At 43.0% G+C, this 17299-nt stretch overlaps 1 protein-coding gene across 5 annotated transcripts in view; it reads left to right on the top strand.

Moving 5' to 3' along the window:
- Positions 1-17299, top strand: part of FAM135A (family with sequence similarity 135 member A) — a 170566-nt gene that overhangs the window by 152066 nt on the left and 1201 nt on the right. For all 5 annotated transcript variants that reach the window (XM_075598073.1, XM_075598075.1, XM_075598074.1 and 2 more), the window contains 4 exons: positions 355-506; positions 9685-9795; positions 13772-13885; positions 15333-17299. The exon at positions 15333-17299 is cut by the window's right edge and continues 1201 nt beyond it. In XM_075598073.1, coding sequence (XP_075454188.1) covers positions 355-506; positions 9685-9795; positions 13772-13885; positions 15333-15538 — 583 coding nt within the window. In that variant the 3' untranslated portion in view covers positions 15539-17299. The remainder of the gene's footprint in view (positions 1-354; positions 507-9684; positions 9796-13771; positions 13886-15332) is intronic.

The following is a 17299-nucleotide window of genomic DNA, read 5'->3' as shown; positions in this document are numbered from 1 at the left end:
GTATTGGGGTGTTTGTGTGGGCAGTGTGGGAGTGGGTATTGGGGGGAATTTTGTGTGTGGCCAGGGGAGGAGGGGAAAATGAGTGTGAGGAGGGGGGATTGAGGGAGAAGGGGTAATTGAGTGATAGCAGAGAGGGGTGAGCAGAGACTGGGTGTAGTACAGTGAGAGACAGAGGGAGGATAGATATACAGGAGTAAAGGGGAGGACTCACAAGGCGGAGCACCAGCGGTGCGTTGGTCGTGGCCAAAAGTCCCATTCCGCCAAGTAATATGTTTAACAGAATTGTATAATGCTTATACACAGCAAGCCATAGCCACATAAATGAATTATATATATTTCCTCTCTTTCTCACAGCTTTATAGGTCATTCCTTGGGTAATTTAATCATACGTTCAGTTCTCTCGAGACCCAGATTCAAATGTTACCTCAACAAGCTGTATACCTTCCTTTCCTTATCTGGGCCACATCTTGGTACCCTCTACAACAGCAGTGCCCTTGTTAATACAGGTAAGAGTGCGCCTTAATGTTTCATGCACTGTAACTGGAGAAAATAAGATGCTGGTGATATGTGGGGTTTATTAATATGGTTTCTCTGCTGACGCCTTTTGCAGTGAGAGTTTAAAAAAAATTACTAAAGGAATATTTTTAAAACAGTGATTTCGTGGCTGTGTAAATATACCTGTCTAAGACATGCAAATGAGCATACAGTAATATTTACAGTTGCTTTATGCTTTACTGTGGAGGGTTTTTGTCACTTTCTTTACCCACCATAACCTTAATAATTGTGGTGATTACCTAGTCTATAGTCTCAAAACCAGCTTAGCCATTACAACCAACCTCACACTGATGATACCCATCAAGGTTGAAACATGTCTGTGAGTGGGTTTAATGGCTTTGCACCTCATCCCAGCCTCTGTCTAAAAGCTGTGTTTAAAACAGAATGCATTGGCTTGAGGATTTGCTTGTGTAATACGAGTTTGAGACAAAAGGTGGCACTGAGTGCTCATTTGCATGTCATTTCCCAGAATCCCTTGCTGCAGTGGAAGCGCTGTATGCTGGGCGATAATGGTGAAAGACAGGGTTGCAGACCTGTCTAAGACATGCAAATGACCATACAGTAATATTTACAGTTGCTCTCTCTCTCTATATATATATATATATATATATATATATATATATATATATATATATATATATATATATATATATATATATATATATATATATATATATATATATATATATATATATATATATATATATATATAAAACAAGCAGTCAGCACTCTGATGTAAGGCAATATCATGTGTAAGGAGTTAAAGTGAGAGTGAGAAGTTGTCAGTATAAATAAACCTTGTTAGTACATGGCACAAATAGTTAAGAATACTTTAAAAGTTACCAATTTATAATAGTATGTTAAACATTTGATGTCCCCCTTAGACATTTATACTGGGGTGTAAAAATCACAATGCTGTTGCTAAGGTATCTTTTTGTTATTGAAGTGCATCAATTGCAACTACATTTCTTCTGAGATCATTTGTGAGGTGACATGGAGTGACATCCAACCCAATTAACGTACAATGGCGAGAACATCTCCAGCCACAGCCCTTTCCAATGCTATGGCAACCCAAAACGGCAACCATGTTGAATCCATATTGCTTTCCGTCTAAACGAAGGGACAATCCAGATCTGCTCTCCCTAAAGACTGGACTACAATGGCTCAAAATCAGCATGATCTCTTCTGCATCCAGAAGGCAGGCTTAGTTCCTACCAGTTAGGTAGAGGAAAAGCATCACTGTGTATTACACTATGCTACCATGGAAATACAGGCAAAAAATACACACAGTGACAGAGTGATAGATGTGTGTGTGTGTGTGTGTGTGTGTGTGTGTGTGTGTGTGTGTGTGTGTGTGTGTGTGTGTGTGTGTGTGTGTGTGTGTGTGTGTGTGTGTGTGTGTGTGTGTATATGTATATACATATATATATATATAAATATATATAACATATGAACCAGCCCAAAGACAAGTAAAGAGACAGCAACCAGCAAGGAGTAATCCAAAATAATCTGTATTAAAGTAAACAGATACACGAAAGCCAACGTTTCGGTCTCACAGGGAGACCTTCCTCGGGGCCGTGCAAACACCAAACTAACAGTGACCATACTTATATACCCACACCCCAAGTGCAAACAATTAAAATATAACCAATCACCAGCAACCTGTCATTAGTTACCTGTATGGCGGCTGAACACCATACATAAACAACCAATACCTGGACCGGAAAGGAGCCATCTGTATTTACAAGCAGGGGAAATCAAACTTGTGATCAAGGGCAGCCAGCTCAGTCATCCGCGACTGATGTCCTAGATCCACGAGCAGGGGGATCCCTCTCGTGATCAGGGCTGTCTGCTCTGATGTCCACAACTTGCGCCCGGTGTCGGGAGCTGCAGCGCGTCACCTGACTAGCCTGCGCGTCATAGGGCAAAGGGTGGGCCGGGGAGCCAATGGGAAGCAACACTGCGCACTAACAAAGCACACAGTGCCCGTATGGAGCAACCCTGGCAACCGAGGACGCCAGCACACAGTCCGCGCAGGCGCAGTAGCAAGCACTGTTAGAAAGGGCAACGCTGCACCCACGGCATCAGCACAAGGCAGACATGCATATACTGCACCGACACACTTTATTCGAGCAAATACCCAGTATGTACCTGGCAGATACCTGGAATGCGCCGCTCCTCACCTCTGACAAGCCCCGTTGTGTTTGCCTTCCCAGCCTGGGTTCATGCCTGGCTGACGGGCGGCTGATCTGTTAAATGATAATGATTAGGATTTAATAGGCTGCAATGCTTCGCGTGTCTACCAGATGGCATAAATTCATGAATTGTAATGCAGTATATATATATATATACTGTGCAGTATTGCAGCCAGCGGGAATAAAATGCTTCAATCCCTGCCTGGAAAATAACCCAATGCACTCGGGCAGAAAACAGTCACAAACCTCAATACACCCGGGTATACCCGAATTCGTGGGACTAGCCGAGCTCGAATAAAGTGTGTTGCCAGTGTATAGAAGCCTGTGGCTAAAGTTAAAGCCACAAGAGGCAGTAATGAGGGTACCAGGAGTCCCAGCTGCACCAAACAAAATGAGTAATGACAATAAAAAGACAATAAAAAAGCCATGGGAGTGACAATGTGCAAGGGAAGTGAAGCTATGGAAGGAAAGTGTCCACACACCAAAATGAACTAATAAACATGATCAAACATCAAAGCAAGTAATAATCAATATGCAAGGTGTCATAAACAATTTACAAAAAACAGCCCAGTTTTAATTCTTCGTTCAGTCCTCCTGGTGCCAAGGTCCGTAGTTCATAAATGAGTCTGGCTTCCTGTTGTAGCAAGATCTTGCCCCTGTCACCACCACTCGTAGGAACAGGGACCTGAAAGATAGGCATGCATCTAAGCGTTGCCAAAGAATGTCTATGTTCTTTGAAGTGTCTCGCGACGGGGAGACATTTAAGATCCATGTCATCGCCCCCACTCGCTAGGGCTTTCCTAATCGTAGTGCGGTGCATGGCCATCCGCTCTTTGAGCATCCTCACAGTTTTGCCAATATACAGGAGTCCACAAGGGCATTTGATGTAATATACCACGAATTTAGACTCACAATTAAGTACCTGTTGGAGTTTGATAGGAATGCCACTGTGGGGATGATTGTAGCTGGGGCCCAATTGCATGAACTGGCAGTTTGTGCAGCCATGACAACGATATGAACCTGGTTTCTTGGCCAACCAGGTTTTGGAGGTGGCATATTTCTCTATGGGATCAGATCCTGTCACCATATCCCCGATACTGGGACCACGACGAAAGCAGAACAACGGTGGTTCCTTGGTGCATGTGCCTATCCTCTCATCATTCTGTAAGATCCGCCAATTGCCCCGGATGCATCGCTTGATGTCATTAGAGGCGGTGCTGAAGGTGCTGACTACGTTGAGTCTGTTGGTCTCCGGCTTTTTAGACACTGATGTCAGCAATACACTCTTATCAATCTGTTCCACCTTTTGTAGGGCGTATTGGATGTCCTTTTCGCAGTAGCCCCTCTCTCGGAAGCAGGCAGCCATCTGTCCCAAGGCCCTTTCAGTCTCCTCTGGATCAGTTGTAATCCTCTTCACTCTTAGAAGCTGTGAGTAGGGGAGACCCCTTTTGAGTGGCAAGGGATGGTGGCTGGCTGCACACAGTAATTAATTCTTGTCAGTGCTCTTCCGGTATAGTTTGGTAGCCAGCAGACCCTCAGACTTGTACACAATTGTGTCTAAAAAAGCAATCTCATTAGTGCTGTGACTGAGAGTGAAGCATATTGTGGAAGGAATATTGTTCAAAGAAGCCACAAACGCTAGCAGATCTTCTTCGCTGCCATCCCACAAGATGAACACATCATCAATGTAGCGTAGATATTTGACAATGTGGTGTCCATAAGATACATCATGAAGTATATGGGTCCGCTCGTACAGGTCCATGAACAGATTTGTGTAGGACGGCGCCATGTTTGAACCCATGGCCGTCCCGGTAAGCTGTAAGTAATGATGTTTTTCAAACCTGAAGAAGTTTTTGTGTAGAATGACTTCAATCAATAACATGATAAATTCCACAGGGGGACCTTGTTGTACACCATATGCTTCAAATTTAGCGCGGACTGCTTCCAGGCCCTCCGCATGGGGGATGTTGGTGTACAGACTAGACACATCCAGTGTAGCAAAAATGTAGTCAGATGTATCAACGGATATGTCACCAAGCTGTTTGATGAAGTCTGTAGTGTCCTTAATATATGAACCCATGCTGGCCACCAGTGGCTGCAGATAAAAATCCACAAATTGTGAGAGAGGGTGGCATAACGATCCCCGGGCTGAGATGATGGGTCTGCCCGGAGGTGCCACGCAGGACTTGTGAATTTTAGGCAGAGTGTATAGCACTGGCATCACTGGATGATCTTGAGTCAAAAATTTGCTGGTCTCCTCTGTGATCCAAGTGTTATTAAGACCAAGTTGGATAATCCCATCTATTTCCCTTTTATAGGCTGTTGTCGGGTCACCAGGCAAACGTCTAAAGTGATGTGCTACCAAGAGCTGCTCTTCAATTTCCTCTCTGTAATATTGATAATTGAGTATCACTATCCCCCCACCTTTATCCGCAGCCCTCACAATGATCTCTTTATTGTCTCGTAATGATTTGAGGGCAGATCGTTCGTCTCTGGACAGGTTATTGAAACTCGTCTTATGGTTCTTTAAGATATTGCGAGAATCCTTAGTCACCAGATTCATTTGGCCCAAATAGATGGGATTATCCAACTTGGTCTTAATAACACTTGGATCACAGAGGAGACCAGCAAATTTTTGACTCCAGATCATCCAGTGATGCCAGTGCTATACACTCTGCCTAAAATTCACAAGTCCTGCGTGGCACCTCCGGGCAGACCCATCATCTCAGCCCGGGGATCGTTATGCCACCCTCTCTCACAATTTGTGGATTTTTATCTGCAGCCAATGGTGGCCAGCATGGGTTCATATATTAAGCACACTACAGACTTCATCAAACAGCTTGGTGACATATCCGTTGATACATCTGACTACATTTTTGCTACACTGGATGTGTCTAGTCTGTACACCAACATCCCCCATGCGGAGGGCCTGGAAGCAGTCCGCGCTAAATTTGAAGTATATGGTGTACAACAAGGTCCCCCTGTGGAATTTATCATGTTATTGATTGAAGTCATTCTACACAAAAACTTCTTCAGGTTCGAAAAACATCATTACTTACAGCTTACCGGGACGGCCATGGGTTCAAACATGGCGCCGTCCTACGCAAATCTGTTCATGGACCTGTACGAGCGGACCCATATACTTCATGATGTATCTTATGGACACCACATTGTCAAATATCTACGCTACATTGATGATGTGTTCATCTTGTGGGATGGCAGCGAAGAAGATCTGCTAGCGTTTGTGGCTTCTTTGAACAATATTCCTTCCACAATACGCTTCACTCTCAGTCACAGCACTAATGAGATTGCTTTTTTAGACACAATTGTGTACAAGTCTGAGGGTCTGCTGGCTACCAAACTATACCGGAAGAGCACTGACAAGAATTCATTACTGTGTGCAGCCAGCCACCATCCCTTGCCACTCAAAAGGGGTCTCCCCTACTCACAGCTTCTAAGAGTGAAGAGGATTACAACTGATCCAGAGGAGACTGAAAGGGCCTTGGGACAGATGGCTGCCTGCTTCCGAGAGAGGGGCTACTGCGAAAAGGACATCCAATACGCCCTACAAAAGGTGGAACAGATTGATAAGAGTGTATTGCTGACATCAGTGTCTAAAAAGCCGGAGACCAACAGACTCAACGTAGTCAGCACCTTCAGCACCGCCTCTAATGACATCAAGCGATGCATCCGGGGCAATTGGCGGATCTTACAGAATGATGAGAGGATAGGCACATGCACCAAGGAACCACCGTTGTTCTGCTTTCGTCGTGGTCCAAGTATCGGGGATATGGTGACAGGATCTGATCCCATAGAGAAATATGCCACCTCCAAAACCTGGTTGGCCAAGAAACCAGGTTCATATCGTTGTCATGGCTGCACAAACTGCCAGTTCATGCAATTGGGCCCCAGCTACAATCATCCCCACAGTGGCATTCCTATCAAACTCCAACAGGCACTTAATTGTGAGTCTAAATTCGTGGTATATTACATCAAATGCCCTTGTGGACTCCTGTATATTGGCAAAACTGTGAGGATGCTCAAAGAGCGGATGGCCATGCACCGCACTACGATTAGGAAAGCCCTAGCGAGTGGGGGCGATGACATGGATCTTAAATGTCTCCCCGTCGCGAGACACTTCAAAGAACATAGACATTCTTTGGCAACGCTTAGATGCATGCCTATCTTTCAGGTCCCTGTTCCTACGCGTGGTGGTGACAGGGGCAAGATCTTGCTACAACAGGAAGCCAGACTCATTTATGAACTACGGACCTTGGCACCAGGAGGACTGAACGAAGAATTAAAACTGGGCTGTTTTTTGTAAATTGTTTATGACACCTTGCATATTGATTATTACTTGCTTTGATGTTTGATCATGTTTATTAGTTCATTTTGGTGTGTGGACACTTTCCTTCCATAGCTTCACTTCCCTTGCACATTGTCACTCCCATGGCTTTTATTGTCTTTTTATTGTCATTACTCATTTTGTTTGGTGCAGCTGGGACTCCTGGTACCCTCATTACTGCCTCTTGTGGCTTTAACTTTAGCCACAGGCTTCTATATATGCATGTCTGCCTTGTGCTGATGCCATGGGTGCAGCGTTGCCCTTTCTAACAGTGCTTGCTACTGCGCCTGCGCGGACTGTGTGCTGGCGTCCTCGGTTGCCAGGGTTGCTCCATACGGGCACTGTGTGCTTTGTTAGTGTGCAGTGTTGCTTCCCATTGGCTCCCCGGCCCACCCTTTGCCCTATGACGCGCAGGCTAGTCAGGTGACGCGCTGCAGCTCCCAACACCGGGCGCAAGTTGTGGACATCAGAGCAGACAGCCCTGATCACGAGAGGGATCCCCCTGCTCGTGGATCTAGGACATCAGTCGCGGATGACTGAGCTGGCTGCCCTTGATCACAAGATTGATTTCCCCTGCTTGTAAATACAGATGGCTCCTTTCCGGTCCAGGTATTGGTTGTTTATGTATGGTGTTCAGCCGCCATACAGGTAACTAATGACAGGTTGCTGGTGATTGGTTATGTTTTAATTGTTTGCACTTGGGGTGTGGGTATATAAGTATGGTCACTGTTAGTTTGGTGTTTGCACGGCCCTGAGGAAGGTCTCCCTGTGAGACCGAAACGTTGGCTTTCGTGTATCTGTTTACTTTAATACAGATTATTTTGGATTACTCCTTGCTGGTTGCTGTCTCTTTACTGGTCTTTGGGCTGGTTCATATGTTATATATATTTATATATATATATATATATATATTTATATACATATACACACACACACACACACACACATCTATCACTCTGTCACTGTGTGTATTTTTTGCCTGTATTTCCATGGTAGCATAGTGTAATACACAGTGACGCTTTTCCTCTACCTAACTGGTAGGAACTAAGCCTGCCTTCTGGATGCAGAAGAGATCATGCTGATTTTGAGCATTGTAGTCCAGTCTTTAGGGAGAGCAGATCTGGATTGTCCCTTCGTTTAGACGGAAAGCAATATGGATTCAACATGGTTGCCGTTTTGGGTTGCCATAGCATTGGAAAGGGCTGTGGCTGGAGATGTTCTCGCCATTGTACGTTAATTGGGTTGGATGTCACTCCATGTCACCTCACAAATGATCTCAGAAGAAATGTAGTTGCAATTGATGCACTTCAATAACAAAAAGATACCTTAGCAACACCATTGTGATTTTTACACCTCAGTATAAATGTCTAAGGGGGACATCAAATTTTTAACATACTATTATAAATTGGTAACTTTTAAAGTATTCTTAACTATTTGTGCCATGTACTAACCAGGTTTATTTATACTGACAACTTCTCACTCTCACTTTAACTCCTTACACATGATATTTTATCCCTTTAACCTATTACTGATTTCTAAATTCCCCAAACCTATCTCTTTTTTTTTTAATGACGTGCCTACTTTTCTGCTTGACAAAACTAACTTGCAGACCAGAATAAAGATGACAACCACAATAAGAATGAGACCTACAAAAATAATGAAATTATACATGATAAAAAATGCAACTTGTAAAATAAGAAAATAATTGGGATAAAAGAAGATGGGAAAAGGGAGGATGTGGCAGAAAAGAAAGGAAGCGAGAAAAGGACATTGGGCTGTTAATGTTGTGATAAGTTGATTAGTTGCTACCAAGGCTTAGTAAAGGGTTCCATATTAGTCAAACACAATCTTTTGTAACCTTCTCAAAAGTAATTTTGTCTAGCCCGAAAAAAAAAAATTTTTAAACAGTGTATCCAATGATTGGTGAGTTTCAATTTTTGCAAAATTAACTTTTTACCAGAATTTTTGACGCAAAATCAAAGCAGGTACTGTATATAAGTGAATTTACAATTCCACCAAGTGCTAGACGAGAAACCGTTTGTCTGTAATTGACGAGTGATAAACTATACTGATTGCTATGAAATCTAAAGTAATTTAATATAACAATCAAATTGCAGGTTAATTTTAAACAATTCATCTTTTTTCATGTATGTATTTGATAGACATTATGCTTTTTTCTTATTTCTTGGGACACTTGCAATTTTGCATTTTCTTTAAGCGGTTTTACCGGTCAGACATGCAGTACAGTAGTTTTGTCTAGATCAGGGTTTTTTAACCGGGGTTCCACAGCCATCACTATGGTGTTCCCTGCAATTTTCAGGTCATTTGAAAATTGTACCAAATACAGAAAAATTTACAATGCATCAGATCTCAGATGCCCTATTAGAGAGGGTTTGGGTTCCTTACAGTGCATCTGATATGTGACGCGCTATTAGAGCGGGTTGGGGTTCCTTACAATGCATGTGAATGCAGACACACTATTAGAGATGAGACGATTTGCAGAATTTCACAATATGATGGGGTTCCTTAATCAAACATTATCTAGAGCAGTGTTTTTTTGGTTAACTTTATTTGTGTCGTATATCTCAGGTCTGTGGTTTATGCAGAAGTGGAAAAAGTCTGGCTCACTTTTGCAGCTGACATGCCGAGACCACTCCGACCCGCGACAAACCTTCCTGTACAAACTCAGCAAGAAGCCAGGTATGCTAATGTGTGTGCTGCTATTGTATTGACACATTAGAAGAGTAATGCAGGCACTCAGTAAAAATAATCATACATAATTATCAGCCGCTGCTCCATACGAATAGAATATCCTGAAGTCCCAAACCAATCAGCAGTAGAGGTAGGAGTGATACAGGTACACAGAAATGCTAATCAAAAATAATGTATTATGCCATGAAAAGCCAACGTTTCGTGTGCCTGTATCACTCCTACCTCTACTGCTATTATATTGATGCATTTCTCTGTGTTTTATTGTATATTCTGATACTTACAGATGCAGTGGCCGTTATTCGAACATTTCACGCGTTGTATACCTCGGAATACCCATGTCATGGCGCGTGACTTCTTCCAAACCTTCCTGCCCTAAGATGCCAGTGCAGAAAATGGCATTTTAGTGTTAAACACTGAAATTGACACAGTAGCACAGTACTGTACACATTACAATTCGTTCATTTTTGCCACGGGTACGAAACAGAATTCCTGAAATTCAAACAAAGCAACCGCGATAAACACGTGTGCCTGGGGTGATTGGCCGCGTGGAATACAGCAGAGCACACGAAAACGGCTCCGTGATTTGTTCGAATAACGGCCGCTGCATAAATTATATATTTTTTTCTCTTTTTTTTTTTTTTTTTTTGTGGGGAGAGAGAACAAACATTTTCTTTCCCCTTCCAATAAGGTTTAACATCTTTTGGTGGGGGAATGTAACGTTTGCAGATCACATTTTCAAAATACAATGAGCAGTTTAGGACAAGCGCAGCATACCTCCACTGTATGAATTACAGTGATGTTCTGGCTGGGAGTTCACATTTCATTTTTATTTAGTTTTTATTTATTTTTGCATTGGCAGAAATGATTGCAGATCTATTTCTCCCATAAATAAGGTGCAAGAAGCAATCAGAAGGCTGTCCCTAAGTATGCATAATATTTATAAAGCAGTGGCCAGAGCACAGACAGTAAAGACGGTTTGGAGGAATAAAATGTGGTAAGGAGTGTGAAGGTTTCAGACTGTGTCCTGTATTCTTAATGGTTTCTCTAAAAGCACCCTTTGAAAACAAAAATAAATAGTATACTTTATAGAAACTTGCTGGCCTGATTAACCTCAACCTCATTCAATGGTTGTTTAAAAAAAAAAAAAATGCTGATTGCTACATTTGTGGGTATGAAAACAAATAGATCAGCCATCATCTCCTTAATGAGATAAACTCTGCAGCAGGGAGGCCAACTCCAGTCCTCAAGGGCCACCAACAGGTCAGGTTTTCAGGATATCTATGCTTCAGTACAGGTGCCTCAGTCATTGAGTGAGCCACATGTGCTTAAGCAAGGATGTCCCCAAAACCTGACCTGTTGGTGGCCCTTGAGGACTGAAGTTGGCCGCTCCTACTGTAAAGTATATTAATAACAGAGCACGAGCCCCTGTAATATCATCTCTGCCATTGTAATGGTTACATTTTGTTTACTTTATTTTTAGTTTAAGACCCAGAACCTCATCTTAAACATCAAAACGTTGGGCTCCATGAAGCAAAAACTCTTAACAAAGAAAACAATTGCCGTTTTTATTTTTGACTGACACACATTTCATTTGACATCCATTTTCAATAAGCCCCACAGATGCCATTTTATATCTGTGGGCTTCCAGAATAGAATAGTTATTGATGCAATGAGGATAAAAGCAGGAGGGGGGAGAGAATATGTAAACATATAGGTTTTCAATATGTGTGCGAGTGGAGATTTAGGGCCAGATTTACTACATAGTACTGCTCCATACGACACCTTCCATACTGCAAGACACCGTATGGACCAATTAAACTGAATTGACCATAAAGAGAGAAATCTACCTCTTTCTCAAGGGCTCACAATCTAATGCTGGTGCATATGGAGAGAGTCTTTTTGCTCACGGTCACCAGTGCTGAAATGGAGTCTCCCACTTCAGAAAGTTAAAAAAAAAAAAAATATTTGACTTAAGAGCTAGAGTTTGTCTTGTAGCTTTTTACTGACTTTAAAAAGTGCGAAATGAAAAATGAGCAAAACAAGCATTTACTTTGGGCAGCTGTATGTCCAATTGACCCTGTACAGATAAGTCAAAGGAGGCCTCTTGTTCTGTGCACTACTGCTTTTTCAATCATGATTCAAGATGTTGGACCACTAGCAGTATCATTGTAAGCGGTAGTGATGTGGTTACCCATCACTTCCTCTGGAGAAGACCTTCAGGCTCACATTGGTTAATCCAAAATCCAAGGACACAAAGGCGAATCGTTTGGGCGATCAGAAACAAAAACCAACATGGGAGCTTTAAGGAGTGGGCGTTTATTTATTGAAACACACAAAACTGTGACCACAAGCAGATTTAGATCATTTATGGTGGTTAAAGATTTTATTTTGCAATTCTATTTTACGTTTCCCCCTACCCCCAAATAGATATACCTGAACTGGGTAGTCCCACTCGGACGCCATTTTGTGCTTGGAGGGCACATATGCTGTCCAGTGCTGGAGCAGGGGGAACCGTGTGGGGCATCTCTGCATATCGGGTGACCACGAGGAACTCTATTGCACCTCCAAAAATCCGAGCAGCGTGGAATGCAGCTTTAACCCCCTCAGAATCAAGAGAAATCTTAAAGCGGCAATCCCATTTGCACGATTATAATTTTTTTCTATTTGTTTTATTGCATGGGGTTCTTTGGAGCTGAACTGCGTTATTTTCAGCTCTAGTGACTGCCTGGATTACGAGATACCTATTGGTGTAATTACTCGGGAAAACATACTGAATGTCAAAGCCAATAGGAATCTGCAACATTATTGTTTGCGGCTTCCTATTGGGCGGATATTGAAATCCCCTCCAAAGAGAAAGTTAACTATGCCATATAAGTATCTTTGAAACTGGGGCGAGGTGGGGTCCACTGAGCTAAAATACTGCCTGCGACTGAGGCATAGATGGCAGCCATATTGATTTTCTAAAAGGGACCAGAAAAAAACACACAAAATTACAAAATATCTCAGAAAAATTAGAGTATGGGGGATTGATTTCTGCATTGAGCTGCACTGTACAAACAATGTGTTACCCTAAAATATTTTGCACAAATGCAGCAATGTAGAGGTTTTACAGTAGAGGTGCTGGATGTTAGGCTAAGGCCCCGCTCCCTCCGTCAGCGCTCCCGCACTGCAGACAGGCGGGGCGCTGACAGACACAGACCGCGATATGCGGTCTGTAGGGAGCGGGAGCGGGAGGTGGGCGGGATTGGGAGGTTTGAGCGGGAGGGGGGGCGTGGCTTGAGCGGAGGGACCCGCTACTCTCCCCCCCCCCTCCCTCCCTCCACGGGCTCGGGTTGGCACTCATACACACACACACACAGACACACACACACACACACACACAGACAGAGGCAGGCACTCACGCACTCAGACACACACATACACACACACGCAGGCACTCTCTCACACACACGCACACGCACACGCACACACACACAGACAGGCACTCACGCTGCTTTCCCCCCACACTCCTCCCCGCTCCCCGAAGCCTCTCCTCCTCCCGAAGCCTCCCCTCCTCATTGGCTCACAGCCACACCACGTGACGCGTCAACGCTAGGGATCACCATTCTCTTGTATCCCGTAGCGGCTGACGCGTCACAGCGTGTAGTGAGCTGTGCAGCCAGGGGGGACCGGGACCGGCTCGGGAGGATTCCCCTGCTGGTGGGGAACTCGCGTGTGGCCGCCGGGCGCACCGGGTCCCAGGCCTTACGGTTGAAGCAGAGGTGCTTTTAGGGTTGCTTGAGAAAACGTTAAAAATATATATATTTTTTATACTTCATGTCTGGTTCATGTTTTATAAGGCGTTTTTGATCCTAGGTAGGATTGCACTTTGAAAATATTTGTCTGTTTGGATTTCTATTACAGATTGTTACGCGACTTATTTCTATAACATTGTGATATATTTTCCCACATTATTGTGTTCCAGGCCTCGAGCACTTCAGAAATGTGGTTCTGGTGAGCTCTCTGCAGGATCGCTATGTTCCCTATCACTCGGCTCGCATTGAAATGTGCAAAACCGCTCTGAAGGACAAACAGTCAGGTGAGGGGCTCAGCAGGGAGCTGCCGACCCGCCAATCTGTAAATACACATACACACAAATAACATTTTACTTGTACAGCTTTTCAAATCAGAATTTGTTTCTTGTAACACAGATAAAAACATATATTCTATACTAGTCACACCAAAAACTGAAATGAAGGCAACAGAATCAGGGATCTTTGTGTCATACTTGTCATTTTTGAGGGGAGAGTGGGTTCGTTTTCTTAACTTTTAATATAGTAATTCTAAACAAAAACCTGCCATTGGGCAATTCCCACATTTAAAATATTTAGATATAATTATATACACACATGCATATACACACAACTAATACTTTTTAACTCTTTTGTGATGACTATTGTCCATGGTGCAGAAAGTAGAAGGTTACCAGAGAAACAAGTAAAAATATTGTCTGTAGGACCAAACTTTGTGGGGTTTCTTAATACATCAATCACCTGAATTGTTGAATATTAAACATATCACTGGCGATAAGTTCACTTGAGTCCGATGTAAGACTGCACCTTTAAGTTACCATCACTAAGGGAGTGAGGAGCTGTCACAAAGGCGGCCAATGTCCAAAATCCCAGTGTAATACATCACAGCTCTCAGGCTAAACTCTGGTAATAGTCCATCTCCCAACCTGTTTATCTTAATAATTAGATTCACATATATATATCTGTACATATATTTCATATGAACGCCACCACCATTCAAGTTGACTAATTAGATCAAACGAGAACGGCTGCTTACATTACAGGAAACTGCTTCAGAAAATCTAAAAGACAGCGCCTAAATACTTTTGTGGTTTAGAAATGAACAATGTCTAATGAACAGTTGCTTAGTGGGGGGGGGGGGAGTCAGCGTGTCTCCTTCCACATCACATTCGCAAGGGACAAGGAACATTGCAGAATAGATCTGAACATACAGAATATTCCTTATACATGTACATACAAGAAACTGTAAGTACAGGTAGTCCTCGCTATCCAACGTTTCACTTGACAACGAATGGCATATCCAACGCTTTACAATGCAACCCTATAGGCCATTTTTCGACACCGGAATGCGTTATCCAACTCTCTCCACCACTGATTAACATGGGACTCACTTTACAACGGTTTCACTATCCAACACTACTTCCAGAACGGATTCCGTTGGATAACCGAGGACTGCCTGTAATGCAAGAGATTTGTGTAACCCAGGGGTACTCAACCCCAGTCCTCAACAGCTCCCCCATCCCACCCTGCCCCCCCCCCCGCGTCAACAGGTCAGGATTTAAGGATATCCCAGCTTCAGCACAGGTGGCTCAATCCGTGGTTCAGTCTTTGAGCCATCTGTGTTGAAACTGGGATAGCCTTAAAACCTGACATGTTGGGGGGGTCTTGAGGACTGTAGTTGAGCATCCCTGGTGTAAACTATAAGTGGCTGAGTACATTTGTTTGTTTTTGTAGGACCAGTGTATGCCGAGATGATCCAAAACCTCCTTTCACCTGTTCTGCAGAACAAGGACTGTAACTTAGTGCGTTACGACGTCATTCATGCATTACCCAACACCGCAAATTCTCTCATTGGAAGAGCAGCCCACATTGCGGTTCTCGACTCGGAAGTATTTTTGGAAAAATTCTTTCTGGTTGCTGGCCTCAAATATTTCCAATAGGGGGAGGTCACAGCCGGACATGTGTAATATTTTGTTAACAATAAATCTCAAAAGTATGTGGTATTAAAGTGTTAGCTGCCATTGTATTTTGAGCGATATTTATACATTGGGGTTTTTTTGGGTGGTGGAGGATAATTTATATCATCCAGTTTGAAATACATTAACAATTTTAATTACAATGTAGATTAATTAATTTATATTTTGTGAGAAATTATTGCATCTACACAAGATGTTTCTTGGGATTAGCGTTTCCCTTGAAGTGAGAAGCTGACATTTAGGTGGGGTGTATTATTAATTAGAAAAGTGGAAATCCCCCTGATCCTGTCGAAGGTTTATCCCAAAGAAGGTTTGGTGTTGCTGCGTGAGCCAGCGGTCTCAGTTCGGAGCTTGTTTCCGTAAAGCATTGAATGCCACGAGTTAGCTTACAAAATACCAAGGATTATGCATTTTAGGAGATAAACGATTGTGAGGTCAGCTGTGCTGACCACGGGATAATTGTAAAGTGGTCTCTTAACACGGACTAGAATGCCTCTTCTGCTCTAGTGTAGTCCATCCCCTTGCACCGTAGCTGGTAAGGCTGTGCTGTGGTTCTCAGCCGTTATATGGTAATTTTTTTTTAAATCTTACACATTACTTTAAGTGTTGTATATTGAGAGGTTAAAATACTTTTTTTCATGTATTATTTGGATTGCCGCAGATCCAGCTATAGCCTACTGTAAGTTGCTAAGGACCCCTTGTCCGAGCAAGGCTGGCAATCCAGAAGTAGAAGTACTTACCCATGGTAAATGCTGCTTTGAGTGGATGTACACAAGTTTGTGGAGTGTGGAGTTTTCCTATCCGTACCAAAGTTATCTACATGCATGTACTGTAAATAGGCTTTTAAATAGGCGTAAGGCTTTAAGTATATCTAATAACTGAATATATATACACACCAACACAGCCTCCTGAACTCCTTCACACACACTATCCTAAAGTGAGCAGACTTCAGTTTGACCATTGGGGAAACAGAACATCTTGTGTAAAGTCACGCAGTTACAGGATGTCCTCATGGGGACTGAAATTCCAGGTGATATATCTGGGTGAATTCACTTAATAAACAATATGTCCCGATTTCTATGTTGGTCAAATAGGAGTCTGTTGACTCTCTGGGTATTTGTTTTTTATCTATCTCACAATGTCACAGCAGCTCCCTTTAAAACGGACTCCAACTTAAAATGGGGGTTAAAAAAAGAAATATTCAATTTTGAAAGACAAGACACAATGAAATAGTGATCCTCACTTCGTAGTGCTCAAAAACGAAGGTGCACCATACCGTAATGTCCCAATCATATTAACACAAATTTTGAGGAGCCATACACCAAATGAACCGATCACTGAATTTCTCAGACAAACCCTTCATTGTAGAAATGAACACCCTAAAGCAGGTGTGAGTTTGTGCTTTAACTAGCTGTGATCTTCTAAACTGTCAATGTGGTCTCCCGTATCCTAGGTATGTCTGTGTTCCCAATGATAGTATGTTGAATGGTTTTGCTGACGTAACATCAAAATATTGGACCCCAACACGCTGTAGGGGACACAACGTCCAGGCTGTTACTGGCAATTTTTGCATTTCTCATGGACACAATCTAGAGCAAATGGCCAACTCCAGTCCTTAACGGCCACCAGCATGTTAGGTTTTTAGGCTATCCCTGCTTCAGCACAGCTGACAATCAGTGGCTCAGTCACAATGAGCCACTGACTGAGCGACCTGTGCTGAAGCAG

Source organism: Ascaphus truei, chromosome 4 (assembly GCF_040206685.1).
Source record: "Ascaphus truei isolate aAscTru1 chromosome 4, aAscTru1.hap1, whole genome shotgun sequence".
NCBI lineage: Eukaryota > Metazoa > Chordata > Amphibia > Anura > Ascaphidae > Ascaphus > Ascaphus truei.
Note: the sequence above shows the minus strand (reverse complement) of the source record. Positions and strands in the feature narration are given on the sequence as shown.